This window comes from Microcaecilia unicolor, chromosome 3 (genome assembly GCF_901765095.1).
Source record: "Microcaecilia unicolor chromosome 3, aMicUni1.1, whole genome shotgun sequence".
Classification (NCBI taxonomy): Eukaryota; Metazoa; Chordata; class Amphibia; order Gymnophiona; family Siphonopidae; genus Microcaecilia; species Microcaecilia unicolor.
Window position 1 is genome coordinate 258293418 of NC_044033.1, and position 27950 is coordinate 258321367.

At 43.9% G+C, this 27950-nt stretch overlaps 1 protein-coding gene across 1 annotated transcript in view; it reads right to left on the reverse strand.

Annotated features, from left to right (window-relative positions):
* The window catches only part of SHPRH (SNF2 histone linker PHD RING helicase), a 331612-nt gene extending 304950 nt beyond the window's left edge, over nucleotides 1-26662 (reverse strand). Inside the window, 3 exon segments of the mRNA XM_030194974.1 lie at nucleotides 5118-5247; nucleotides 20787-21454; nucleotides 26608-26662. Coding sequence (XP_030050834.1) covers nucleotides 5118-5247; nucleotides 20787-21425 — 769 coding nt within the window. The 5' untranslated portion in view covers nucleotides 21426-21454; nucleotides 26608-26662.
* Between the last annotated feature and the right edge of the window lie 1288 nt (nucleotides 26663-27950).

A 27950-nucleotide genomic window follows, 5' to 3' on the forward strand; every position in this document is an offset into this window, starting at 1 on the left:
TGTAACTTCCTTGAAGTCTTTGTACTTTTGGAACAAGTAAAAAATCGATTTACTTCTATTCGTTCTACACCACTCAGGATTTTGTAGACCTCAATCATATTTCTCCTCATCCGTCTCTTTTCCAAACTGAAGAGCCCTAACCTCTTTAGTCTTTCCTCATCTTAGAGGAGTTCCATCCCCTCTATCATCTGGTTGCTCTTCTTTGAACCTTTTCTAATTCCGCTATATCTTTTTTGAGATACGGCAACCAGAACCAAACGCAGTAGTCAAGGTGAGGACATATTAATGAGAGAATCTGTGGTCAGTGGGGGATGCACCAAATCTTTTATCATCGAGTGGGGAACCTGACAGGCTTACCCAATATCTCCTACTTTTTGCATTCTCCATGAAGTCTTTGGCACAGCAGTTATGCATTAATCTTAATGTCAAAAGAAAATGGGTGATGCCAGTAAGAGTATAAAGTAGCTCTTTTTTTTTTTTGGGGGGGGGGGGGGGTGACATTTTTAACCTCCAGCTAGTCCTTACCTATTATTATGAAAGAACTACAAGAGTATGTAAAAGAATCAGGGTTGAAGGTAAATTTAGATAAGACTAGCAAACAGTGGATTTGAGAGGAAGGGGAGTCCCTAATTTGCTCTGGTATTATTGGGCAGCTCAGCTGAAACTTTTGTTGGAGTGGAAGACTGGACCCTAAAAAAACAGTGAACTGGACAGAACAAATCGGATATCCCTGGCTATGCTCTGAAATACCTGCTGTGAGCCTCTCAGTACCCTAAAGACTATAAACAACTAATATCAAACCCCTTTTGGTGCATTTGCTCATTATCTACTGGGAGGCAGGGGATCATGGGGTGAGGAAGGGACCCATGCTACCAGGTATGCCCCCAAGGTTGGTTCCGACTGGCCAAGCTCCCCCAAGAACTCAACTGGCTAAGGCAGCCCAGGAGGAATCCCTGAAGCGAAGATCCAGGAGCTGATGAAAAAGCCGTCTACCACCTACTGGAGACAGAAGTATACTGAGTGATATGTGGAATGCCCTCCCACGGGAGGTGGTGGAGATGACAACGGTAATGCTACTACTATTTAGCATTTCTATAGCGCTACAAGGCATACGCAGCGCTGCACAAACATAGAAGAAAGACAGTCCCTGCTCAAAGAGCTTACAATCTAATAGACAAAAAATAAATAAAGTAATTCAAACGTGCGTGAGATACACAAAGGAATCCTGTTTAGAAGGAATGGATCCACGGAATCTTAGCGGAGATTAGGTAGCGACGTCAGTAATTGGGAAGCGAAACTGGTGCTGGGCAGACTTCGACGGTCTACGCCCTGATCGTGACTGAATAGATATGGATGGGCAGGAGTGTAAATTTTAAGGGGTTTCGACGATAGCTTCAGAACTTAGTACAAGAACAGTGCTGGGCAGACTTCTACAGTTTGTGCCCTGAGAATGGCAAGGACAAATCAAACTTGGATATAAAGTATCACATACCATGTAAAATGAGTTTATCTTGTTGGGCAGACTGGATAGACTGTACAGGTCCTTATCTGCCGTCATTTACTATATAAAGGAGGGGCTGGGTGTCTGGTACCACTGCCTTCAGTTTGATAATCTCTATCTCCACCCGCTGATAGGACATAACCTATCAGTTTCTGGATTCATCTGCTGCAAAGGATAAGGAACAGATTTTATTTCCCGCACAGCTCCTTTTACTTGCGTTTTTACTGAGGCAATTTTCACCTTAATTTCTCCCAAGCAGTTGTGGAGATCTCCCAATAAAACCCCCATCAATGTACCTTCAGCTTCTACTATGCTGCCATCCATCACAGACTGCTGCTCCTCTCCACTCTCAACGACTCTACCAACTAGCATGCCACGTGGCCTGTGGATCTCTCCCAACTTCGCGGGCATTTTACTTTCTGTACCGCAAGCCGCAAATCACACCAGGGGTGGGAAACATTCACACAACACACAGACTCCCAAAGGGGGAAAGAAGTGATCAGCATGCTGTCAGAGGCAAGTTTGTTCTACTCTCAGCAGAGCTCCCCAGTTAGGCAGCCATCAGTGCCAATGATGTCACTTCCTCAAACGGGTTACATTTTTTAAGTTTTTGGATGTCGTTCTCATGAATCATTTTGCCACTATGGATGCATATTCTCACAGTTGGTCTTAATTCTTTTAACTGACCACTTTGATTTACCCATGATGCAGCCCTTAGTGGGGCAAAACATGGCCATGTTAGGTCTCTGATTTTATTTGCTTTACATGATGTGGAATAAAAAATTTTTATATCTTTGTACAGAGGGTCGATCTGCTCTATTTAACTATATCCTAAGGGAAGAGGGAAATCAGAAAAGGACTGCTGCCTGTCCTTACTTTACCAGGAATCTGAGCCTACAGCCTTCCAAGCACATATATGCACCATCTTCTGGATCTTAAGAGGTTCACTTTCAAAGCACATAGACGTACAAAGTTACACAGGTTAGTATGTAACTCTGTAAGTCTATGTGCCCTGAAAATGAGCACCTAAATATCCAAAGTGTTTTGCCATTTCCTACCTACTACTACTACTACTATTAAACATTTCTATAGCGCTACTAGACTTACGCAGTGCTGTACAAATTAACATGAACCTACACAAGGATCATCTGAAAATAGGACTCTAGCATAATTTTTCAAATAGCAAAGCAAACCAGTTTAAACTTCAACCTTTGTAATGTAACATCTTGAAAGCAATTAATTTGCATCTGAATACTTTCCAAAATAAATTACTGAATGACCCTTTCAGAGAACAATGTATACCAGTGGTTCCCAAACCTGGTCCTATAGGCACCCCAGCCAGTCAGGTTTTCAGGATACCCACAAAGAATATTCACGAGAGACATTTGCATGCAGTGGAGATCATGCATGCAAATTTCTCTCATGAATATTCATTGTGGGTATCCTGAAAACATGTCTGGCCGGGGTGCCTTCAGGACCAGGTTTGGGAACCACTGATGTATATTATAAAAACGCACACTAAAAACAAAAAACTATATACAGTAAGTGCAAAATAGATAAAAAGTTCAAATAAAGATTCCATAAAGAGAAGAAAAAACAAGTCCAAGCCTAAAACAAGTAGGAAAAGCAGGCAGGGCATGGCTCATGGAATTCTCTCCGACTCCTCTGTGTGTTTAAACAGTTTACCCTCTTCTGTTTTCTCTTACATGAATGCCTAGAAAAGATCCCCTATGAAACAACTGCCAAGCTTTTTGTGATAGCTGTCCTATTTGAGGTATAAAAAGACAGCTACAGCAAATGTTCAGGTCAATAACAGGGTTATGAAACGAAAAAAAACAAACAAAAAATTGCATTTAACTGCTGTCTGCTTACTAGCTTGCAGTCCCACTACAAGAAAGAAATGGTCCATAGAAACAGAGTTCCTCAATTTTTGAAGAGATCACAGAAGAGGCAAGAAAGTTCCCCATGTGTATTGTTTTCCCTTTCTAAAAGAACCCAATATTTTTTCTTGGAGCCGTTACAATGAGGGTGGGCAATTAACGCATTAAAAATGCACATGGTTCATTTTAATGTTCCCAATTTTTATTTTATTATGCAGGCCCTCCCCCTTCGTTTACCTTTACAGTAGGGCTTGGGCTCCAGATTTTTTTCTCCTTCCCCAGCTAAGCTTTAAATTCTTTGCCTTCCCCTGCACGGCTGGAATCTGCAAATACTTGAGCCATGCCGTGCAGGAAGTTGGGGAAGTCTTGCAAAGACTAAGGCAGCAAGGGAGGAGAAAAAATCCAGAGCCCGAGCCTAACTGTAAAGGTAAATTGGGGGGGGGGGGGGGGGGGGGGGGAGAGGACCATGAGAGAAACTGAGTGATGTTCTTACGTAGTGTTTGGGTGCTGACGTGCGGTGTAGTAGGGTGGAAATGAAGGAGGAAGGATGATGATGTAGCCATGGACATGAAAGAGAAAATCTCCTTCCCTACTTTCCTCAACAGAAAGCAAGGCTGTGTAGCTTTGGGGAAAGGATGCCATGAAAAAAAATTCTAGAAAAGTTAGAAAACTGGAATGGGTTTAAAAAATGCCTGAAAAAAAAATCGCTTTGTGTAGCTATGTGCAGCTATTTTCAGTTTAGTATTGTTTTCAACTTTATTTTTTTACTGCCTAAACTGCATGCCATGTTTAAGCGTGACTAACCCTGAGATTAAAATTATCATCACACAATTAATTGAGACTGAAATTTTTAAACATTGCCCACACCTAGTTACAATTCATTTGTGGGGTATTTTGGATTATTAAGTTTAAAATTTGGGAATTTGAGGCAAACCTGCCTTTTTTTAAACCAGGAAACATGTTTCCTTCCACTCTAGGTTCCCCCCTCCCCCTAATCTAGATGATTTTGTTAACACTTCCATTCAGCTCTTTGGAAAAAAAAAAAAGACTCGGGTATATTTATAGGATTCATGAAAAGTTAATTCTAGAGAAGATATTCATATTAATTGTTGCTGTTCTCTCTAATCAGAATTATACGGATAGCCACTCCTATGTGCCATTTAATGGCATAGTTATCAACGTGGGCTATCGTTATTTTAGCACAAGTTCCATTTTATACAGTCAGACCTAGTTACTAGTAACTGGGGTTAACAACAAAATAACATATTATGACAATAACTCGCATTGATAACTTCCCCCTAAACTCTAATAAAGGAAGGCTGCAACTCAGTGCTTATTTGCTAGATTTTGCTGGAGAAGGGGTGCAGTACTGGTCCCAAAAATAGGTGGGCCACTGCACACCATTTAAAAGGAGAAAAGTTGTCTAATCTTAAATCTACAACACTATGATAAAATATACTTCAACTGGTTAACATTTTGATCACCTCAGACACATATACTAATACACAGTTAAAGAGAAATAATTTCTGCTTTACCTAGAAATCTGAGAGAACTATAGCAGTCAAAATAATGACTTGTATCAAGCGCTTTTGATTTGTTAGTACGCATACATTCTGAATAAAACTGACATTTCAATAAGAGAAGCTGAGCTATTTCTTTCAGTAAAATGAAAACAATTTCTATTAAAAGATAAATACAGTAAAATGTAGATATGTTGTGTTATGTTATGTTCTTACCTGGGATTGTGAAATGATAGAATTTTTCCATCAACTTCTGAATCAGCTGGCAGGCTTTCTTTAACCTTCCATTTCCTTCACTCAGAAACTCTGGTTTGCTTATGCTAGCTTCCAAAAGGTAGATGCCAACCTACAAGACACAGTTTACACACAACTATTAAAACACAATAAACACAAACTCAATAATGTGCAACATAGAACTGACAGCTGGTTTTAAAGAATTATTATTAGGTCCAGTTTTAAAGGGGAGATCTCACAGACTGCACCACATGAAAATAATCATTATCCTTCCTTCATCTGGTCTATCTGATATTTTTGGCTTTTTATACATGTAGGGACAAAACAGGTCCCAACAGGCTTAGGCCAGTTTCAATTCCTATGCAGAGGTTTGTTCACAGACCACAGGCACATTGTTGGCACATCAAGGCCTGAGCAAGGCAAAGTAACTTTCAATAACAACCCTGTTTACAGAACTGGGGGACTTCATTGTCAGAAGAAATCAGTTGTTTGGTCCCCCAAACACACAACACTGGAAAGACATCAGACTTTGCTATTCTAGTCAGTATAGCACCAAACCAGAGGAAAGGATAAAAGTACCTCTTCCATAAGCATGAAGCAAGCTGGTCTTATCATGGGCAGTTCATGCTAGAGCTGCTATCAGCTGGCCCGAGCCAGCCACATGATGAAGGCTCATTAATCTGTGGCATCACCTGTGGCACAATCTTGCCAGGCTGGGGAGACCTTACCTGCTGACCGACTGGGACTACCTGCTGCTGAACAATCATTTAGAAAAAGAGAGAGTGTCTGCAGTCTCAGCTTTGCTGCCTGCTTCCTTCACCAACTCCCTGACTGACTTCAGTTCCTAAGTTCATGAGTGTGGGGGGGAGCTTTTTCCGTTGGTCAGGTTGCACTTCTTTCTCTCTTCTGTTTTATAGTGCCTAGAGTAATAGGTGTCCTAATAATTCAGGAAGTGTGTGTTATCTTTACTCCACCTTGACAGGTACTTCAAACTCCGTACTTTACCATCATTTTAGGTAGTTCTGCAAGTGTATTGCTTCTGACTGACACTGTTACTGCTAAAGATAATAAGCTTACTGCTGCCAATATTTCTAGTAAACCAGCTTTTCTATTTTTCTTATAATATCTGAACCTTTTTATCTAGGACTAAGAATTCAAATCTATGAGGTTGTGGCCCATCCATTCCAGAGTGCTGAATTTCTACTTTCTGTTATCTTATTACCTTCGCTCATTCCCCCCAACGGATGCAACAGGACCATTACCTGTTTTTAAGAACTTAAACTCTTATAAAACAACACAAGAAATGTTACTCTGCATCATTTTAGAGAGGATATGCTTGAAAATCAGAAACAGAGAATGAGCAATGAAGATACTTTTAGTGTACTACTGTAATTAGCTCAGCAAAGTCTGAAACATATGAAATGGATAATAGTTTGGTGGCCTTACACCAGACTGTTCTATGCTGCTGCTGGTGAAAGAAATCACTGTTTCAGAATACATTTGCTCTAGGACCAATTAACTCACTTTGAGAGCCTTAGAAGCTCATTTTCAAAGCACTTAGCCTCCCAAAGTTCCATAGAAACCTATGGAACTTAGCCTCCCAAAGTGCTTTGAAAATATGCCTATAAGTACACAATTTTGTATGCTACCATGGGTGTTAGGTTTTGCACGCAATGCTGGAACTGACACCAGCGCACAGCTCGTATACATAGAGAGGGGTATAACCAGCAGAAGAAAGGCGGTGTTGATGCCCCTGTACAAGTCATTGGTGAGGCTCCACTTGGAGTATTGTATTCAGTTTTGGAGGCATCTTGCTAAGGATGTAAAAAGATGAAGAGGTTCAAAGAAAAGTGACGAAAATGGCATGGGGTTTGCGCCACAAGATGTATAAGGAGATACTTGATAACCTGAAGACGTGTACCCCTGGAGGAAAGGCGAGACGGGGGTGATATGATACATTCAAATATTTGCAAGGTATTAGTCTACAAACAAACCTTTTCCAGGGACGGGAAAATGGTAAAACTAGAGGACATGAATTGAGGTTGCAGGGGGCCAACTCAGGAAGTACTTTTTCCACATAGAGGGTAGTAGATGCCTGGAATGCCATCCTGCAGGAGGTGATGGAGATGAAAACAGTAATAGAATTCAAAAATGTGTGGGATAAACACAAAGGAATCCTGTATGGAACCAAAGAAGCTTAGTGGTGATTAGATGGCAACTCTAGCAATTGAAAAGCAAAGCCAGTGCTGGGCGGACTTCTACGGTGTGTGCCCTGATCATGGCTGGACAGATTCAGCTTCAGTGATTGGAGAACAAGACTACTTCCGGGCAGTTCCCCGATCGTGGCTGGACAGATTTGGATGGGCTGGAGTGGGCTTCGATGACAGCTTCAGTAGTTGGGGTATAATGCTAGTGTCGGGCAGACTTTTACGGTCTGTGCCCTGAAATTGGCAAAGACAAATCAAGATAAAATATGCATATTTAGTATCACATCATACCTTATGCTATGAGTTTATCTTGTTGGGCAAACTAGACGGACCATAAAGGTCTTTATCTGCCATCATCTATACCTCCACCTCCATAATTCAACAAGATAGCAGAATTGATGAACTACATGTGTTCACTTGTTCTTTGAAATCTCTTCAGTTGGTGAGAATTATCTGTGTGAAGAGGCTATTTTGCTATTGCTTGTGAAATGGAAGCATGAAGTAAGAACTCATCAGTGCAATTTAAGCAACATGAGGGGATGAATTTCTGACTGTTGAAGAAGTCCCTCCAATTGAAATTTAGCACTGCATGCAGGCTGTTTATGATGATGATGACTGTGTTGATACTGTGCAGCACTAGGCAAAAAAAAATTAAAGATTGTCGACCAGGAAGGGCTGATTTGTATGATTAAAAAAAAAAAAAAAGTTGATAACCCATGACAGCAAGGAGAGTTTCACACGAGAAAAGGGAATGTACTCATAAAGGACACTTGGAGGATCAGTCAAAGGGAAATTTCTGACACATTTAGCATTTCAAAGGAACGTGTGGATTACATCCTTTCTCAGTGACTTTGATGCCTGGCTTGCCTTCTTCCATGATCCTTCCTCCCCCTCTCTCATCCTTGGTGACTTTAATATTCCTGCTAATGATCCTTCCAACTCTTATATTTCCAAGTTACTCGCTTTAACGTCGTCCTTTAATCTCCAACTATGCTCCACCTCCCCCACTCATCAAAATGGTCACTGTCTTGATCTCATCTTCTCCTCAAACTGTTCACCCTCTAGTTTCCTTGCCTCCGATCTTCCCCTCTCTGATCACCATCTTATAACTTTCACACTTAAATCTCCTCCCTCCCAGTCCCGTCCTATCCTATCTAATTTATCTAGGAATCTTCACGACATTGACCCTTCATCTCTATCCTCCCATGTTTCAAACCTCCTCTCTACTGTGGCACCATCCACGTCTGTCAACGAGGCTGTTTCTTCTTACAACAATACTCTATCCTCTGCCTTAGACACTCTTGCACCTTTGATGACCCGCCCTGTAAGGCGTACAAAACCCCAACCTTGGCTGACTTCTAATATCCGCTACCTACGTTCCTGTACCCGCTCCGCCGAACGCCTCTGGCGGAAATCTCGGGCCCTTGCTGATTTCTTACACTTTAAGTTCATGCTGACCTCCTTCCAATCTGCTCTTTTACGTGCCAAACAGGATTATTATATCCAACTGACCAACTCTCTTGGCTCTAATCCTCGACTTCTCTTCACCACATTGAACTCTCTCCTCAAGGTGCCCCCTCCCCCAACTCCCCCTTCACTATCTCCTCAGACCCTTGCTGAATTCTTTCACAACAAGGTTCAAAAGATAAACCTTGCTTTCTCTACCTCACCAGCTCTCCCTCCACTAGTCCGTTCCCCTCTCTCTCCTTCCCCTCATTCCCTTTCCTCCTTTCCTGAAGTTACTATTGAGGAAACTACACTTCTCCTTTCTTCCTCAAAATGTACCACCTGTTCCTCTGATCCCATTCCCACCCACCTTCTTAATGCCATCTCTCCTACTCTTATTCCTTTTATCTGTCACATTCTCAACCTCTCACTTTCCACTGCGACTGTCCCTGCTGCCTTTAAACATGCTGTGGTCACACCTCTCCTTAAGAAGCCTTCACTTGACCCTACTTGTCCCTCTAATTACCGACCCATCTCCCTCCTTCCTTTTCTCTCCAAATTACTTGAGCGTGCTGTTCACCGCCGCTGCCTTGATTTTCTCTCCTCACATGCTATTCTTGACCCATTACAATCTGGTTTTCGCCCTCTCCACTCAACCGAAACTGCGCTTACTAAAGTCTCCAATGACCTATTACTGGCTAAATCCAGAGGTCAATATTCCATCCTCATTCTTCTTGATCTTTCCGCTGCTTTTGACACTGTCGATCACAGCATACTTCTCGATACCCTGTCCTCACTTGGATTCCAGGGCTCTGTCCTTTCCTGGTTCTCTTCCTACCTCTCCCTCCGCACCTTTAGTGTTCACTCTGGTGGATCCTCTTCTACTTCTATCCCTCTGCCTGTCGGCGTACCCCAGGGTTCTGTTCTTGGTCCCCTCCTCTTTTCTATCTACACTTCTTCCCTTGGTTCATTAATCTCATCCCATGGCTTTTCCTACCACCTCTATGCTGATGACTCCCAAATCTACCTTTCTACCCCTGATATCTCACCTTGCATCCAAACCAAAGTTTCAGCGTGCTTGTCTGACATTGCTGCCTGGATGTCTCAACGCCACCTGAAATTAAATATGACCAAAACCGAACTTCTCATTTTCCCCCCCAAACCCACCTCCCCGCTCCCCCCATTTTCTATTTCTGTTGATGGCTCTCTCATTCTCCCTGTCTCCTCAGCTCGAAACCTTGGGGTCATCTTTGACTCTTCTCTCTCCTTCTCTGCTCATATCCAGCAGACCGCCAAGACCTGTCGTTTCTTTCTTTACAACATCCGTAAAATCCGCCCCTTTCTTTCCGAGCACTCTACCAAAACCCTCATCCACACCCTTGTCACCTCTCGTTTAGACTACTGCAATCTGCTTCTTGCTGGCCTCCCACTTAGTCACCTCTCCCCTCTCCAGTCAGTTCAAAACTCTGCTGCCCGTCTCATCTTCCGCCAGGGTCGCTTTACTCATACTACCCCTCTCCTCAAGACCCTTCACTGGCTCCCTATCCGTTTTCGCATCCTGTTCAAACTTCTTCTACTAACCTATAAATGTACTCACTCTGCTGCTCCCCAGTATCTCTCCACACTCGTCCTTCCCTACACCCCTTCCCGTGCACTCCGCTCCATGGATAAATCCTTCTTATCTGTTCCCTTCTCCACTACTGCCAACTCCAGACTTCGCGCCTTCTGTCTCGCTGCACCCTACGCCTGGAATAAACTTCCTGAGCCCCTACGTCTTGCCCCATCCTTGGCCACCTTTAAATCTAGACTGAAAACCCACCTCTTTGACATTGCTTTTGACTCGTAACCACTTGTAACCACTCGCCTCCACCTACCCCCTCCTCTCTTCCTTCCCGTTCACATTAATTGATTTGATTTGCTTACTTTATTTATTTTTTGTCTATTAGATTGTAAGCTCTTTGAGCAGGGACTGTCTTTCTTCTATGTTTGTACAGCGCTGCGTATGCCTTGTAGCGCTATAGAAATGCTAAATAGTAGTAGTAGTAGTAGTAATATCAAAAGATTTTTGCAAGATGGGTTCATCGCATGCTGATTGAAGAAATAAAAGCTACAAGACCTGAAATCTGTTAGCAATTGTTGTACTAATATGAGAATGAAGGTGAGGAATTTCTTTACAAGATCATGACAGCTGACAAAACATAGCCAGGAAAGGCACCAATCCATACCAAATCACCACCAAGGTTCACTGAGAAGAAAAAATTCAAAACACAGCTTTCTGCAGGAAAAAAAAAACATGGTTACAGTCTTTTGGGACATGGGATCGTGTTGTCCACATGGATTTCCTTGAACCTGATACAACAATCAACTCAGTGTTACACTTTAGTTAAATAGCCCTTAGGGTTATTATATTTGCATTCATACACTCTGTGCATATTTTTTGTTATTTTTTGTCACGGGACAGAGTGACGGTCCACAATTGTTTGACAGTATTTCTAAGATGAGCAGCATAAAATCTGTTTTACTCTTTTAGGATCTTGCCAGGTACTTGTAACCTGGATTGGCCACTGCTGGAAACATGATACTGGCTTGATGGACCTTCAGTCTGTCCCTGGTAAGGAAAAGCTTATGTTCTTATACAAGGAAATTTTGTTGGAACATGACAGTGCTAGAAGCTCACACAGCATGAAACACCACAGAGTCAATTATAAAGATGGGTCTCACGGTCTTACCCCATCCGCCATACAACCTAGACTTGGCGCAATGTGATTTCCAGCTGTTTCCAAAACTGAATGTATGCCTTTAGGGGCATCTGTTCAACTTGAATAAAGAGGTGAAAAAGACTGAGCAACTGGATGAGAAAACAAGATCTGAAGTTCATTTTTTTTATAATGGCTTTCAAGAACTTGTCCATCGTTGCCAGAAATGTGCGGCAAATCATGATTATACAGAAAAGTTAATGCATGTAATAAAAGAGCAAGTTTCACATACTAACTCTGTTTTTTATTCATTACACTACCTATATATAAAGTTATGGAGGTGAAGGAATTACTTTTCATTCAACCCTCGTAAATCCCATTGTAATGTAACCATTAGCTACTGAAAGCTGATACAGAGAAATGTGCAGAAGACCCAAAGCCTGAGAGCAGGGTTTTCTAATGCTGAGGCTTTAAAACAAGATCTGAAGAGAAATAAAAGGTTGGATTGCTTTTCAGCAGTCAGCGTTTGTGAGGATTTCATGCCTATTTCTTCTCTTTAGCATCCAGAACCCGCAACTTCTTTCTGGCTTTCTGGAAGGAGATGGGTCAAAAAAAAACAGCAGGGATGAAGAGCTGAATGAGAGATAAGCTGGAAGAGAGTAAACTTACTGGAGAGTTTAGAAATTTGCAGACTACATTTTATAAACAAAATAGTATTCCAGCACATACCTATAGTGTATGTGCATGCAATTCCCCAAGTACCAATAAATATTGTTGGTATTGCAAAAGGAGAAATTACTTCTTACCTGCTAATTTGCTTTCCTTTAGTCCTTCCACACCAGCCCAGAATGTGACTGATGGGTTGTGAACGCCTTCCAGCAGGTAAAGACTGAGAATTCTGACTCTAGAAAGAGCCAGTAAGAGCCCTTGCCAGCTAGAGACAGATCCAGTATCATCATAAAGCAGAAGAAGAAAAGAAGAATACAATCTGTGCATCTGTGAACCTGAGCACCCACCGGCACCACACTAACAAAGAGCATGTGCCTCATGCTTTATGTGCCTTTTGAACTATACGTACTGCACATTTTATTAGTTTTTTTTTTTTAACAAGAACAATTTAACAGCAATCATACAAGACAGCTCTCCATGAAAAACAAACTTTCATATAATGAATAAACAGATAGGATACTCAAAGGAAGGGATCTGGGCCGGTCCGGAGGGATTAGAGCAAAGCAAATTAGCAGGTAAGAACTAATTTCTCCTTCCTTAGTGTCCCTCTGGACCAACCCAGAATGTGAATGATGGGAAGTAAAGCAGTATCTTTATGGGAGGGACCCCACTATCTTTATGGCCATGAGGACATTTGCACCAAAAACTGCATCCTGATGACTCTGCACATCCAATCTTTGAAAAGGAATGCAAGGAATGGGAATGCCCGATTAGTCAGTCCTTTTGGGTAAACTTGACAACTTACATTCAAAGTAACCTGGGAATCTCAGTCCAGCTATCCCCAGGTTTATGCCTGCTTAACATTGTATAATTATGGTACAGCCAGAGACCCCCCACTGGAATGGTGGCGGGCCCAGTCATAGAGCTCAGGCTATTACAGACCTTGGCTGAGTCAGAAATCTGATGGCTGACATAACTGGGAGCTTACTGGAAAAGTATGGCCTAGTTTGTAGCCCGGAGTGAGGCCTAAATAAGCTAAATTAGGAAAAGTTAGGTCAATATATATGGAAACAAAATGGAGGATTTCAGCACAAAATGGAAGCCGTATCTGTTACAAAGTGGAATTTTCTCTAATGTAAGTTAGAAAAACAAGTTGAGAAATGAGACTTTCCTGTGAGCAGGATTGTGGTCAGCCATGGTGTGAGAAAGGAAAGGTGTAGCTGGATGCAGGGTCTTGCTTAAGATTTGTGGTCAAGCGAGCTAAAGACAAAACTATGTTAGCAAGATAGAAGCTACTCATTAGCATGAGCCAATCAGTGACAACCATGATATTAGCATAGATCCAATCAGGTATATCTATTGTCATATTATCCATATCCTGAGGGCACCTATAAAAATCAGGGTATTTCCTGGTTTAAGTGAGAGAAAAGGGTTGCCACTCTCTCTCTCCAAGAGAAACCAATGTATCCAGCAGAATTGACAAATTACCTAATTGCTTTCCCTTGTAAAACCTCTAATTGGTAAGAGAAATTATAAAAGATTAGGAACTAATTAACACCTGTTTGCAGCTGGATTATTATATTCCTATAATTAATTGATTGTACGTGCCTGTTGTCAATCACTGATTTGACTTATACCTTGGCAAATAAACTCCTCATTCCAAATGATGATTTGTGGGCTTCACTTAATAATGAAAGGCTGTAAGTATAAATGCTTTTGCTGTATCAGGCTATCTTTCGCTGCATTGTATAACTTGTAATCTAAATCCAGTTTGTCATAAGGCTGGTATCTTTTCCTTAGACCTAACATCTCTCTTAGTGGCAATTCCTTTTAGAACTTCACAACTCCTTGATTACCCCAGTACTAGTGCTATTTAGAGATGGAGTCAGATTTAAGGTCACTCCAGCCTTCTTGGGGGTCTCTGGACCCCTAAATTTAGAACAACATACACGAGGCAGGTTTACGATATCCACAAAACTGCTTGCTTACCTATATAGCCACAGCGGCCCGTACTCTAATCGCAAGACAGTGGAAGCAAGCAGCAGCCCCCACAGTGGAACAGGTATTTGCGAAAGTGGACTTTTGTTGTGTGATTGATAAATTAACAGCTATGAAAAGAGGGAAGGTGATACAATTTTTTTAAAATATGGAGCAATTATATGGAATGGAGGGGCCTGCAGGTATAATAAGGCACATGGGTCAAAACAACAGTGGATTGTGTTGTAAGGTTTGAGTTACCTTGGGAGGGGGGAGGGGAGGGTGGGGTTTGGATTCTGCAACTTGTTCACATCTGATGTTATATGTAAAAGCTGTTATGAAAAACATATATCGTCTGTATTTTGATATGTTAAAATAATAAATATACTTTGGAAAAAAAAAAAAAAGAAAAGGAATGTAAGGAAAACCAAGTTGCCGCTTTACAGATCTCTAATGAAGGAACTAGGAAACGCTCCATCCAAGAAGCCACCTGTCCTCTGGTAGAGTGCGCCTTCACCCTGTCGGGTACCGTTCTGCTGGAAAGAAGGTAAGCGGAAGATGTCATCACTTTAAGCCACCTAGAAATGGTGGGCTTAGAAGCCACTAACCCCTTCCGAGATCCCCCAATCAGGAGAAACAGACGATCCATCTGAAAAAAATTGTTCCATAGCTTTTAAATGGTGCTTCAGGACCCTCCTGACATCAAGACACTTCAGGCGACGCTGATCCTCCGACCCGGAGGAAGAACAGAGAACAGGCAAAACCACCGACTGGGAGAAATGAAAACGCGACAAAACCTTAGGGAGAAAAGAAGGAACTGGGCAAAATATTACCTGGTCTTTGGCAAATTCCAAAAACGGAGACTGACAAGAAAGAGCCTGCAACTCCGACACTTCCCTAGCCGAGGCAATGGCCACCAAAAATACCACCTTGAGCGTCAAATCCTTCAAAGTACAGGATGTCAAAGGCTCAAAGAGTGAGTTTGAGAGTAACGAGAGAACCAGATTAAGGTCCCATATTGGAAAAATCATCCAAGAGGGAGGACAAATGAGACCCGCTTTGCGCAAAAACCTAGCAATATCCGGATGAGAAGCTAGAGATTTCCCATGAACACATCCCCAAAAACAGAGCAAGGTCACAATTTGAACCTTAAACAAAGACAGCGTGAGGCCTCTGTCAAAACCTCATTGTAAACTGCAGGATCTGCACCAACGAAGTGCTAAAGGGAGATATATTCAAATCATCATACCATGTCAAAAACAAGTCCTGAAATAGTAAAGAGAAGTAGAGAGATACTGGGTCCAAAACATTGGGGCCATCACGCTCGAAGTAGCCTCTTTTTGTCAACTGCACCTGCTCAAGAGTCACGCTGGGACATTCAAGGGGATGCTGGGGGGGGGGGGGTTAGGGGGGCTGGAGACCTACCGGATCTCCAGCCCCCCCCCCCCCCAAATCTGTGTCGGGGGGGTACCGGAGGTCCTCCAGCCCCCCACCCCTTGGGGGGGGGGTGCTGCATTGGGGGGAAATGGGGGCCTGCTAGCATGCAAATGCATGCTGGACAGGGCTCACTCTTCCTCCCAAATGGTCTGCAAACCCTAATGCCAGCTCCAAGCTGGTACAGAGTCAGCCCAAACTGAGCATAAGTAAAGGAGATGCAATCTGCTAGCCAAATGGAAATTATGTGTTTGCCGATGGCTACCCTCATCCTGTTTGGGTCAAAAGAAACAAAAAGCTGGGTGGACTGTCTATGGGCTTCAGGTCGCTCCAGATAGAAGGCTAAGGCTCTCTTGCAATCTAAGGTATGCAGTACAACCTCATCAGGATGGGCAAGTGATTTTGAGAAAAATGTTGGCAGGACTGATTAAGATAAAACTCTGACACTACTTTAGGAAGGAACTCAGGGCACATGTGGTGAAACCTAGTGTAAGGTGGATCAGCTACTTGGGCCTGAAGCTCACTAACCCTGTGTGAGCTGAAGTGATCACCATCAAAAACATAACTTTCCAGGTCAAATACTTCAGATGACAGGAATCAAGTAGCTCAAAAGGAGCTTTCATCAGCTGGGTGAGAACATTGAGAACCCATGACACAGCTGGCAGGGGTCTTTGTCAGTAACAAACCTCTCATGAAGTGAAGAACTAGAAACTGTACAGACAGACATGGGCTTACCTCCCAGCCGGTGATAAGTGCCAACTGCACTGAGATGAACCCTTATAGCGTTGGTTTTCAAACCATACTCAGAAAGGTGCAGGAGGAATTCAAGCAGTTTTTTGTATAGGCCTTGCCCTCACACCAGATGGCAAACCTCCTCTGCTTAAATTACTAACACCTTTTAGTGGAGTCTTTCCTGGAAGCCAGCAAATTGCAGAAGACTCACTCCAGCGTCCAAAGATTCAAATTCTATGCTCTCAACATCTAAGCTGTGAGGACCGGAGAGTAGAGGTTGGGATGCAGGAGAGAGCCCTCGTACTGAGTGATGAGGGTCAGAAAATATTCCAATATTCCATTCTCCATGGATTTTCAGAGGATCTTTGTCTTCTGTGGATTCAGTTTTAATTTATGTGTTATGGCCCAATTCTGGACTGCATTTATTCCAATAGTTACTGCCTGGGTAGGGTAGTGGTTGGGCTGGACTATTGGTAGGAGGAGTAGGATATCATCTGTGTCAGACAGAAGAAGTTCGCATAGACCTAGGTAAATCGAGCCTAGGGAGGACATAAAGAGATTGAATAGGATCGGCAAAAGTGGCGATCCCTGTGGGACCCCACATTCCGGGAACTATGAGTGGGAGAGAAGATGATTTTGTTTGACTGAGTAGCTTCTGTTAACATGGTAAAACATGGCCATGTTGGGCAACACTGTTCGATACCTGGAAGTTTTAAAGAGTAGGTTATTTTTCTAAAAAGGTCTGTTCTCTTTTGTTTTCCATCTTGGATATCGTAGACAGTTGCTTTGTTTCTGAGCCCAGCCGTCACCTCTTCCTGGTGCTGGCACTTCTCAGATACCAGCGAAGCCAATGTCCCGGTGCTCCGGGCACCGTTTATCGATAAGGACTGATGCTTATGCTTTTTGGGCTTCCCCCAATGCTCAGTATCACGGTCCTTTGGAGCTGACAAGGACCCCATACATGTCCTCGGTGTCAGGTCTGATGCTGACCGGTCCCGGGGCCTGCCCTCAGCGCCTGATGTCAACAGAGGTAGAAACCTTCTCGATGCCAGTGCACTCCCAATGGATGCTGAGGTCTTAACAGCCATTGAGGTCGATGCTTCAAGGAGCCAAAATGTTTCTACTGTTGGAACTGCCAAGCCCTCTGTGTCCTCAATTACACTTTTAAACAGAGAGAAAGAGAATTAGACTCATCGTCAGGCCCAAAGCACCCAATGTACCAAGAGTGCGAGCCCGTCATAGAAATCACCCGATTACATTGGAAGCACCTCTTGAAGCCACTGGGGTCTCCTGGGACTTCGGGAAAAGAACTGCGGCCAAATTAAACTTTTTAATTATGAGCCAAAATCACGGCCAAATTAAACTCAATTATAAGCGTTCAAATTGAAGTCGGTGCTCCAGCCTAAACAGGCCTAGCAGCTCGAAAAAAATAAATGAAACTTAAGAGCTGAAAAAACTAGTGTAAATAAAGGGAAATTAAATAAGAAAAAGAATTTTAAAATACTAGCCGAGAAAGGGAAAACTACCCACGCAGGAAGGCACTGCGAAAGATAGAGATACACACATTGAGAGAACACAAAACACGTCCTCCCTGCTCCATGGAAAAAACAAGATTGAAGGACCTGTGCTTGTGTGGTGGGTGGGAAGGCACTAGCACATGTGCAGTGAGATTCTACTAGAAAGTTCTTGGTCTTGCTAATCAGAATCCACACCAGGCTCCGTCGGATAATGTCAACCAGCTGTGAGAATAAGAAGGCCTGCTTGTCCTCAGAGAATGCCTCAGTTCCTGCCTATAGGGAGGGACAGAAAAAGCTGGAACCCATTGTGGAAAAAGGGTTTGATATCTGCTTATCTCTCTGTTATACAGAGAACACATGTGCCCACATGTACACAGAAAAAAAAACCAAGCTATCCTGTTTGAGTTTGGTTCTTAAACACTGTTGAATAAAGACTTTCTAGTACTATGAAAAAAATGTGTGGACTCGCAGTTCTGAGAAGATGAGTATACGGGGATGTTGTTGGGCCCAGCCCTACCATGAACAGCTTGAAGGAGGCACTAACTCATAATATTTTACTCATGCTTATTCTTTTGTTTTATATGTATACTAGCCGTTGAGCCCGTAAAAACGGGCGAGTATTGCAACCGTCCTCTCTCCCCTGGCCTCACCCCATCCACTGATCCCCCCCCCCCCCCCCCCCCCCCCCCCCCCCCCCCCATATCCAGCGACCCTCCTCTTTCCCTTGGCCTCCCCCCCCTCCCCCCATGTCCAGCAACCCTCCTCTGTGCCCTGCTCTCACCCCAAGTCCAGCAACCATGGCCTCTACCCCCTGCCCTCCCCCCATGTCCAGCTACCCTCATCGCCGCTGCTCCCTCCCCCCTCCGTGCCGGGCCCCTGCACTGACCTGACAGCGCCTCTCACCTCCGTGTGAAAGCGCTACAGGCAGCAGCAGATTGCTGTGCTGCTGCCTGCAGCGCTTCCACACGGAGGTGAGAGGCGCTGTCAGTGCAGGGGGCCCGATACGGAGGGGGGGGGGGGGGGGAAGGGGGAGGTTGTTTCGCGCGATGTTCCTTTCCAGGCGGCAGCGGCGGTGTCCGACAATTCGACTTCATTTCCCTCTCTGTTCTGCCCTCTGACGTCATGACGCCCTCCCCACTGACAGTTTGAACTTCGTGGGTGTGGCTTGGATCTCTTTCAGGGAGAGAAAACTAACAACTTATAGCAGCAGCTTCAGAGAGCATTTTCCATCTCACAGATAGGCTGCAGAGAATACCTTCTCCTGCTTTAGACTTAGCCTGGCCTCAGAATGACATCCTATAGTATATCTCCTATCAAACTGAGCTCTCTTTTTCATCAAGCACTGCCATTTCCTCCCCTCACCCTCCCCACTGACAGTTTGAACTTCGTGGGTGTGGCTTGGATCTCTTTCAGGGAGAGAAAACTAACAACTTATAGCAGCAGCTTCAGAGAGCATTTTCCATCTCACAGATAGGCTGCAGAGAATACCTTCTCCTGCTTTAGACTTACCCCTCTACCCACCCACCCCTAGAGTGACATGTCTTATATAACCTCCCTATCAACCCACTCATTACTTTACCTCACCCATTTCTATTCTTCTATCACCTTCTCCCACTACTCCAACCAGAGTTACACCTAATCACACTGACCACCCTTCAACATCTTCTGTCCTTCTGTGACTGTTCTCTTGTGCTTGACTGCTTAAATATTTTAAATTTAAATGCTTTACTTTTTGTCTATTAGATTGTAAGCTCTTTGAGCAGGGACTGTCTTTCTTCTGTGTTTGTACAGCGCTGCGTACACTTTGTAGCGCTCTAGAAATGTTAAATAGTAGTAGTAGTAGTAGAAGTCTGTACTGCGCATTTGCAAGTGAGTACGGTCACTTGCCATTTGATGCTTTTGCACTACGTCATATTATTTTGTAACCTGATTTGAAGTTATTTGGGTGAAGTGGTTTATAGGTAACTAGATTAAACTAAATGAATAACTTGAAGTACCTTCCAATTTGCTTTGTCAATAATATAATTTGTCATACTGCTACTACTACTGTCATGCTATTATTCCCTGTGAATTCTTTTAAAAATATACTGAGTAACATTATGATAAACTAGTAAAAAAGGCCCGTTTCGGTATGAAATGAAATTGGTGCTAGCAAGGTTATCCCTCCCTCCCTCCCTCGCTCTCTCCCTCTATCCCCTTTCTTCCCTTCCGATTTCCAGGCCCTCCCTCTCTCTCCTTCCCTCTGTCCCTCCCCCGAGTTCCAGTCCCCCCTCCTCTCTGTCTCACAGACACGTCCCTGCGATGCCTCCACCCGCGGCCCTCCCCTCCCCGACACTGGCCCCGCCCATCCCCCTATGTGCATGTTGCCCCCCCCTCCAAAATCGCCAACCCCCCTATGTGCACTCTGACCCTGCCCTCATTTCCTGTTTCCGCAAGGGCAGGACCAGAGTCAGAGCTGAGAGCGAAGAGAAGGGAAGGCAGCAGACTCGCGAGGCTCTTCACTGCTGCCGCCGGGACCCCGGTAAGAGGGGGGAGGGGAGGGTAGCAAAGGGGGGGGGGGTTGGTGATTTTGGAAGGGGGGGTGACGTGCACGTAGGGACGTCTCTGCCCGCTCCCACTGTTCTTCAACGCGCGTCTCTCACTGGGATCGTAACCCCCTGCTGACGTCAGTAAAGCAGGGCTCTACTGCTGGCCAGTGACGTCAGCAGGTGGTTACGATCCCAGTGAGACACTTTAGAACGTTCACATAGCAAATTATTATATTAGATGAGAACTTGAATATAGCCAGAAGCAAAGCATTGTGATAGAATGCAAATTAAATTGTGTAAAGGGAAACTAGGTGTAGTTATAATTGGACATATCAACACCAAATTATCGCTTTCAGTTACTAACTAGAAAAATAGTCTGTCAGTCTTATGTTTGAACAGAATATAAACTGAAAAGATATCTTCAGAAGCAGTCACTGCAAAATACCTGTAATGTTCGAGGTCCTCCAGGTCTCTGATAAAGTCCTATTATTCTCTTCTTTTGTAGCCATCTGAGGTCCTCTAGCATTTCATTACTTAAGGAAGACTCCACCAAGTCCTTGTCCATGTGACTAGTCAATAAAGATTTTAATACTCTCTCACTGTCATTAATGGCATCATCTTTTGGACAGATCAAGATCTGCAGCTGATCCCCTGAATCTGTTCTAGTCAGTATGAAACTACAGTCCAGAATATCTTTTGCAAGAACTTGTCCCGGTCGAAGCCGAAGGCTGAAGTCTCCCAGCAATGCTTTCCAATCATCATCCGACCGGTAGGGAAAGACCATGATGTTTAGCTGAATAGTCAAAGGGGTCAGAAGGGAGCAAGAGTCGTCATCTTCACCAAAGGCTGACTGGCACATGGACTTTTTCCTTTTGCTAGAACTGGCTGAATTGAGATGCTCATCAGTGCTGTCATTTCCAATGAGAAAGGAAACAGATGAACTGGGGCCTGGAACACACTCACCATCCTCCTCCAACATTAGATCTTCATCATTCCTCCGGTCTTCATGCATATTCCAACAGTGCAGATTCTTTGTCTCTTCATCCATTCTCATTGGGGCAGCACGTTTCCGACGACTGCTCATCTTGCCGCCTTCCCCACCAGGGGTCACACCTTTGAAAGACAGAAATGTTAGACAGAAGTCAGACATGGTATCCCCTACAATCTATACGTATCAAATTACTATGCCAACAATATGATCACAAACAAGGAAGTCTAATTAGCTAAAATATTTTCTTAACTATTCATGGTACCAATCACAAGGAAGAAGTTCTTATAGATCAACATATATACACATCCAGGACATTGATTTGTCCCCAATGCATCTCAAATATGGGTAGATATGCCTGACAGTTTATGAAGACGGCATTAGAAATTCAGATACAATCCATTTCAACATTGTTTTTTCTACCAAAATTCAGGAATTTATTAGTAAAACTTGGTGGCAATTCAAACGCAAGAATCTAAAAAAACCTTAACAGTAACTGGTAGCAAGTTTTAGTTCTTAAATTAATAGATTGTAGAGATGCCGGGTGAACCATCCCAAACAGCGAGATTTACCACCCAAAGAATGAGATATTTTTTTAAGATGGTGTGTCCACAGTACATATCTAGAACAATTTACATGTAGAATTTGTTTGTAAATGAAAAGAGCATAAAATAATATTTGCTTTTCTCTGAAGTTTCTAAAAGATATAGCGTGGAGACAACACAGGTTGAAAATTTTTCTCTGCTCAATTACTAAAAGAACATGAATATGTTTCAGCACACATCTATCTGTAGGTGCAGGGCAAAAGGATGGGACAGAGGGAGACTGCGAAGAAAGGTGGGCTCATATTTCTTCCTATTGGTTGGGACATTTTTTTCCTTCCCGTAGGCTAGACGATCATGAAAGCAGTGATCAAGATTGGGCACTAGTTCTAAAACTCTAATGATTGAAAAAAGAGGCTCAAAGAGTATAAGATTGAGATAGTCCTCAAATAAATGTGGTACACTCCTAATGAGTGTGACTTGGAGGCATATTTTCAAAGCACTTAGCCCTCCAAAATTCCATAGGTTTCTATGGAACTTTGGAAGGCTAAGTGCTTTGAAAATATGCCTCTTGGCATCTCTACAATTCAGTGCTGATTTCAGAACTTAGACCCAAATGATCAAAAGCAAACACAGGTGCTAGAGGCCACTAGCGCCTGACTAGCACCCATGTTTGCTTGTGTCCCAGGATCAGAGCCTGTGAGTACGTGCAACAACGCGCTCACAGGCTCTGAATGCTAATAGCATGTAAATGCATGCTGAACAGGGACATTATTATTCCTCCCCAATGCTCAGCAGGCTGCACGCCAAATTAGCACGCTGCTACCAGTGCAAACCCTATGCCAACTCAAGAGCTGGCATTAGGGTTTACAGAGCACTGGAGAGGAATGGGGACCACTGTCCAGCATGCATCTGCATGTTAGCAGGCCCACTACCCCCTCCCCAACAGACGCAACCCCAAGCCCTCCCACAGACAGTGACACAGGGGCTGGAGGTCCAGTGGACCTCCAGTCCCCTGAACCCTTCCTGACAGGAGGGCATGGGGGCTGGAGGTCCGATAGATCTCCAGACCCCCTAACCCCCCAACACCCAAAAAAGAACACCTGGTGGCCTAGGTGGACTGCCAACCCAACCTCCATCCTCTCTGGTGGTCTAGCGGAGCCCCCTCCCCTGTACCTCTCCTCAATGAAGGAGGGAGTAGCACACTCCCTACTCATCCAGTGCCAGCTTCAAAATGACTGTGCCCTGCCCTGTCCACTGCATCCCGGGATGCGCTGGGCAGGGTTTCCCTACCACATAAGGGAGAAACTCCATCAGAGAGGTACGGGGGAGGGCTCCACTAGGCCATCAGGGAAGATGGGGGTTGGGGTGGCAGCCCACGTGGGCCACCAGGGATTCTTTTTTGGGTGTTGGGGGGTTAGAGGAGGGCTGCAAATCCACTGGTCCTCCAGCCCCACTGTTCTCATGTCGGGGAAGGGGGGAAATAAGGTCACCGTCTTGGGGAGGGCTTGCGGTGGCACTTGGCCACAGGTGGTGGAGATCTTTGGAGACCCATAAACCTCCATCTCTGCATTTGACAGGTCCAGTCTACTGCTTTGTCACCCTCTTATCACCATGTATATCTCCCTGTCCCTCATCCACCTGTGGACCTCCATAAGGCCACAAAATCCAACACATCCTTAAAATGACCTATCCCAAAGGTAAAACTGATCCTTGAACATCCTTCCCAACAGATCCACCAGAGATGGATAACTACTAGAAGACAAATTACAGCAGGAATTATTTCACTAATCACAATAGATACTTTCTGCTTCTGTTCTGATCCAAAGGCCTACTACTCCGAGCCTGAAGCAACGGTCTGACTAGGACACCAATGTCATTCACACATACACACGTTTCTTTACCACATCAGACATATAAATCTAATCAAGAATTGCCCCCTTAATGAGACAGAAGCTTTGCCAAATAGGTAAAAGAAAGATTGAGGCTATCTGAAAAAAAACACCTGGTCTTCATCACCATTAGCAGTACCATCAATCTTAAAATCCTCTTACAAAAGCTAAGATATGTATATGTTTATTCAGTGCTTGATATACCACTGTTTCTGAACAGCAGGTCACAGTTGCTCACAACAATAAACTAAAATATAAAAAATGGAAAAAGAATTAAAATTGTGACACGTACGCCCAATTAACACTAAATAAGTCACCATGTTATCAGGCCGCTCCATTACTCGAAACTCCAAAATGACATATAAGAAATGGATTTGCAACTAGGTCCTGAACTTGATTGAGGGAGGTCATTCTACAATTTCAGGGCAAGAAAATAAACAGAAGAATGCTTGGTGGACTCATAGTGGGCCTGTTTAGGAGAAGGAAGGACCAATCGATAAGCATTAAGAGAAGGTGATTAGGTGTATACGGTACTATAACACAGGAAAGATAGGGAGGCCTTCCTTAAGAATCTTGAACCAAACCCGAACAGTTCACATGTTATAAAATAAGAAACTCCTCCATGACCCTCAGGAATGCTAGAAATTATAGGTCAGGGTTCCATAGTCAGAAGTCACTCATTCCAAGTGAACTGGAGACTCAGGCAGAAACTACAAGGTAACTAATTAAGAACCAAATGTACTAAAGAGATTTTTCCTGTTGTGTGTCAAAGACAAAAACGCTTACAAGGCCCTAAATAAAGTAATCTGTTATCACTATCTGCACAATTCTAAAGTGCTCCCTCTTCCATGCTCAGGGCATAAAAGTTTCTTCAACAGCTCAGAAGATTAACACTCTACTATGTAACTTGTTAACCTCATCATAAATTCCAACAGAACTAACAATTATTTAAAAGCACTTATAAACTGTTAGAAAAAGTTTAACTCCTAAACTACTTACTTTTCACAATGCTTCACAATCTGTCAGCTTTAGTAGTAAACCCATATTTTCATAATCACCAAATACAAGTCCCTGGCTTTGAACTACAAGTAACTAGAAAAGTGGCAAAAGTTTCATATCAGCAGAGTTATTGCTGCAAAATAGTTAAGACACAATCAGTGAGGTCATGCAAGACACCTACATTAGTAAAGGTCACTAGGATGATGAAGATGTGGGAGGGAGCACAGGAAACAGCCAACAAAACTAGTAGCATAAAGCTTTTCCCATTCAAAACTAACAGCATGAGTTTGTTTCTTTCACATTGTTATAAACTAGATCTTTAATAAGTCATGCTAGCACTATTAAAAAAAATAATAATAACACACAACCGGGCTCCTGAATTTCCAACATGTAAAACAGTTCAGGAAAGTTGCAGGGGCAGAAAGAGATTGTCTTACTAATCTCTGTAGGGTATGTGCCAAGCTTACATCATTTTCATTCATTTTGAGAGGGAATGTTTAATGGAAGTTACAGATCTGTTCATGGAACAGAACTCATTAGTTTTATTCCTCTGTGTACATGGCACACTTTGCTCCCATAAAATCAAGAGAAAAGTTTTGTACTACAGCACAGAGGCTGTGTTAAGCTGATGTCATAATAAATTTTTCTACTGAAAGTTAAATAGTATTTTCTGCGGGTAGACTACTTAACATCTTAAAAGGTAGTATTAGTAGTAAGGAAAAGCACATACATTAAAAAACAAACAAACCTTATTAGCATTTCAAGCAGTTCTCCAGGAGAAAGAGCACAAAGCTGAAAACAGTTTGCATACATGACTAACAGAAGTAAGCATCTTAAAGAGTCCCTTAAAGCTAACTAACTCTGCTTTAAGGGGATTACACTTCCAGAGGAAAATACAACCAAACCATTGTCAGCATACAAGAAGCACACAAAAAGTTGATTTTGCCAAAGCTTTGGACTAGTTTCTATAGGCCAGGTTCATAGGAGTTGACAATCTGTATGCTTGCCTGGAGATTGCCAACTCCTCTGTCTGGGAAGGAGCAACAGGGAAGGGATCCCCCCACCCCAAGAACTTCAAGTGACCCAGACTGTCCACTGTCAGAGACAGGATGCTACACTCAAGGGACCACTGATCTCATCCAACATGACACTTCTTGTGTTCTTACAAAACATATATTCCATTTCTAAAAAGAAGCTGCTCTCCTTATAATGTGCTTTCTGGGTTCCTCACTATTACTTTTTTCAAGACCATAAAAGTAGAGGCAGGCTTTGAATGGTCAGCAGAGCAGCTAGATGGCTCTGAAGACATTATCCTGTGACATCATAATTCTGTACCTTGTCAGGTATCCTATAGCAAAATGCTCAATACATTTCCAGCTAGTCTTCATGCAGCAGCACTTTTACATGTGAAGCTATTACTACAAAGAAATTTGTGATGGAAGGACAGTTACCTCAAATCAAGATCATTTTTTAGCTTTTCATATTTGTCAAGACTATATCTACTTCAGTTTCTGCCTGACCCTGGATCAGGTTAAAGGCAAACAAGAATAGTCAGGCAGGAGGACAAGAGCAGCTACACAAGCAGTACAAATCAATAGCTGGCCATTTTTCTTTTGTGTCTACAGATAATTATTAGTGATCAACAATCACAAAGCCAACCATAAGGAAGGCGCAATCCCATAAATACACCTTTTGCCCATGAAGAACACCCCTCTTCACACACATTCGGAGACCCTTCCCCCACGGTTTACCATCCCTCCCCGGTCCATCAGATATCCCCCCCTCTCCTCCTCGTCCACTGGCCGGTACCTCTCCCTTCAAGCTTGAACTCCCCCACCATCATACCTTAAAAACTCGTGTGAAATCTAGCGACCAGCTCTGCTGTTTTCCTTCTCCGTCCCCCCGCCCCCCTCTGACCCACGTCTCCGCCTCGACTGTGTCCCGCCCTGTAAACAGGAAGTTCCGTCAGAGGAGGCGGGACCCCCCCCCCCACCCGAGACGTAGTAAAGTTGCGTCAGAGGGGAGGGACGTAGGAAGTTAGATTGTTAGATAAACTCCTTGGATTGGGAACAGGAGAAGGCATGACGTCAAAAAGCTAGTTCCAATTAGATTACCCTCTCTTTCCCTCTCCTCCGCGTAGCCGTCATCCCCGTTCACCCAAAACAAAGCAAGTAAGCCTATTATCGGCTCTATCTACATTGTCGTTCTTTATTGTTGGTAGCATTCTTATTTGATATCACTTATATTTTCAAACATGCCAGCTTGTGCAGCATACGGATGTACACAGAGGAAGTATCGGTTCCATCGGTTAGGGTAGTAATTCTATTGTAACACTTCTTCTACTAACCTATAAATGTACTCACTCTGCTGCTCCCCAGTATCTCTCCACACTCGTCCTTCCCTACACCCCTTCCCGTGCACTCCGCTCCATGGATAAATCCTTCTTATCTGTTCCCTTCTCCACTACTGCCAACTCTAGACTTCGCGCCTTCTGTCTCGCTGCACCCTACGCCAGGGGCGTAGCCAGCCTTCCGTGGGAGAGGGGTCCCGAGCCCGGGGGAGGGAGCACATTTTAGCCCTCCCCCCGGCGCCGCCCCCCCCCACCGCCGACATTGCCGCCCCCCCTCCCGCCGCGAACCCGCCGCCGCTGCAGCCTACCTTTACTTTTGCTGGCGGGGGATCCCACTCCCCGCCAGCCGACGTCTTCTTCTTAGTCGCTTCCCGCTCTCGCTCTTCAATTTGTTTGCTGACGTCCTGCACGTTGTACGTGCAGGACGTCAGACTCAGAGAACAGAACTGTTCTCTGAGTCTGACGTCCTGCACGTATAATTACATGCAGGACGTCAGCAAACAAATTGAAGTGCAGGAAGGCCTGAGAAGACGTCGGCTGGCGGGGAGTGGGATCCCCCGCCAGCAAAAGTAAAGGTAGGCGGCGGCGGGGGCGGGTTCGCCGGGAGGGGGGTCCTGGGGTGAATCTGCGGGGGCCCCGGCCCCCTCAGGCCCCACGTAGCTACGCCACTGCCCTACGCCTGGAATAAACTTCCTAAGCCCATACGTCTTGCCCCATCCTTGGCCACCTTTAAATCTAGACTGAAAGCCCACCTCTTTAACATTGCTTTTGACTCGTAACCACTCGCCTCCACCTACCCTCCTCTCCTCCTTCCTGTACACATTAATTGATTTGATTT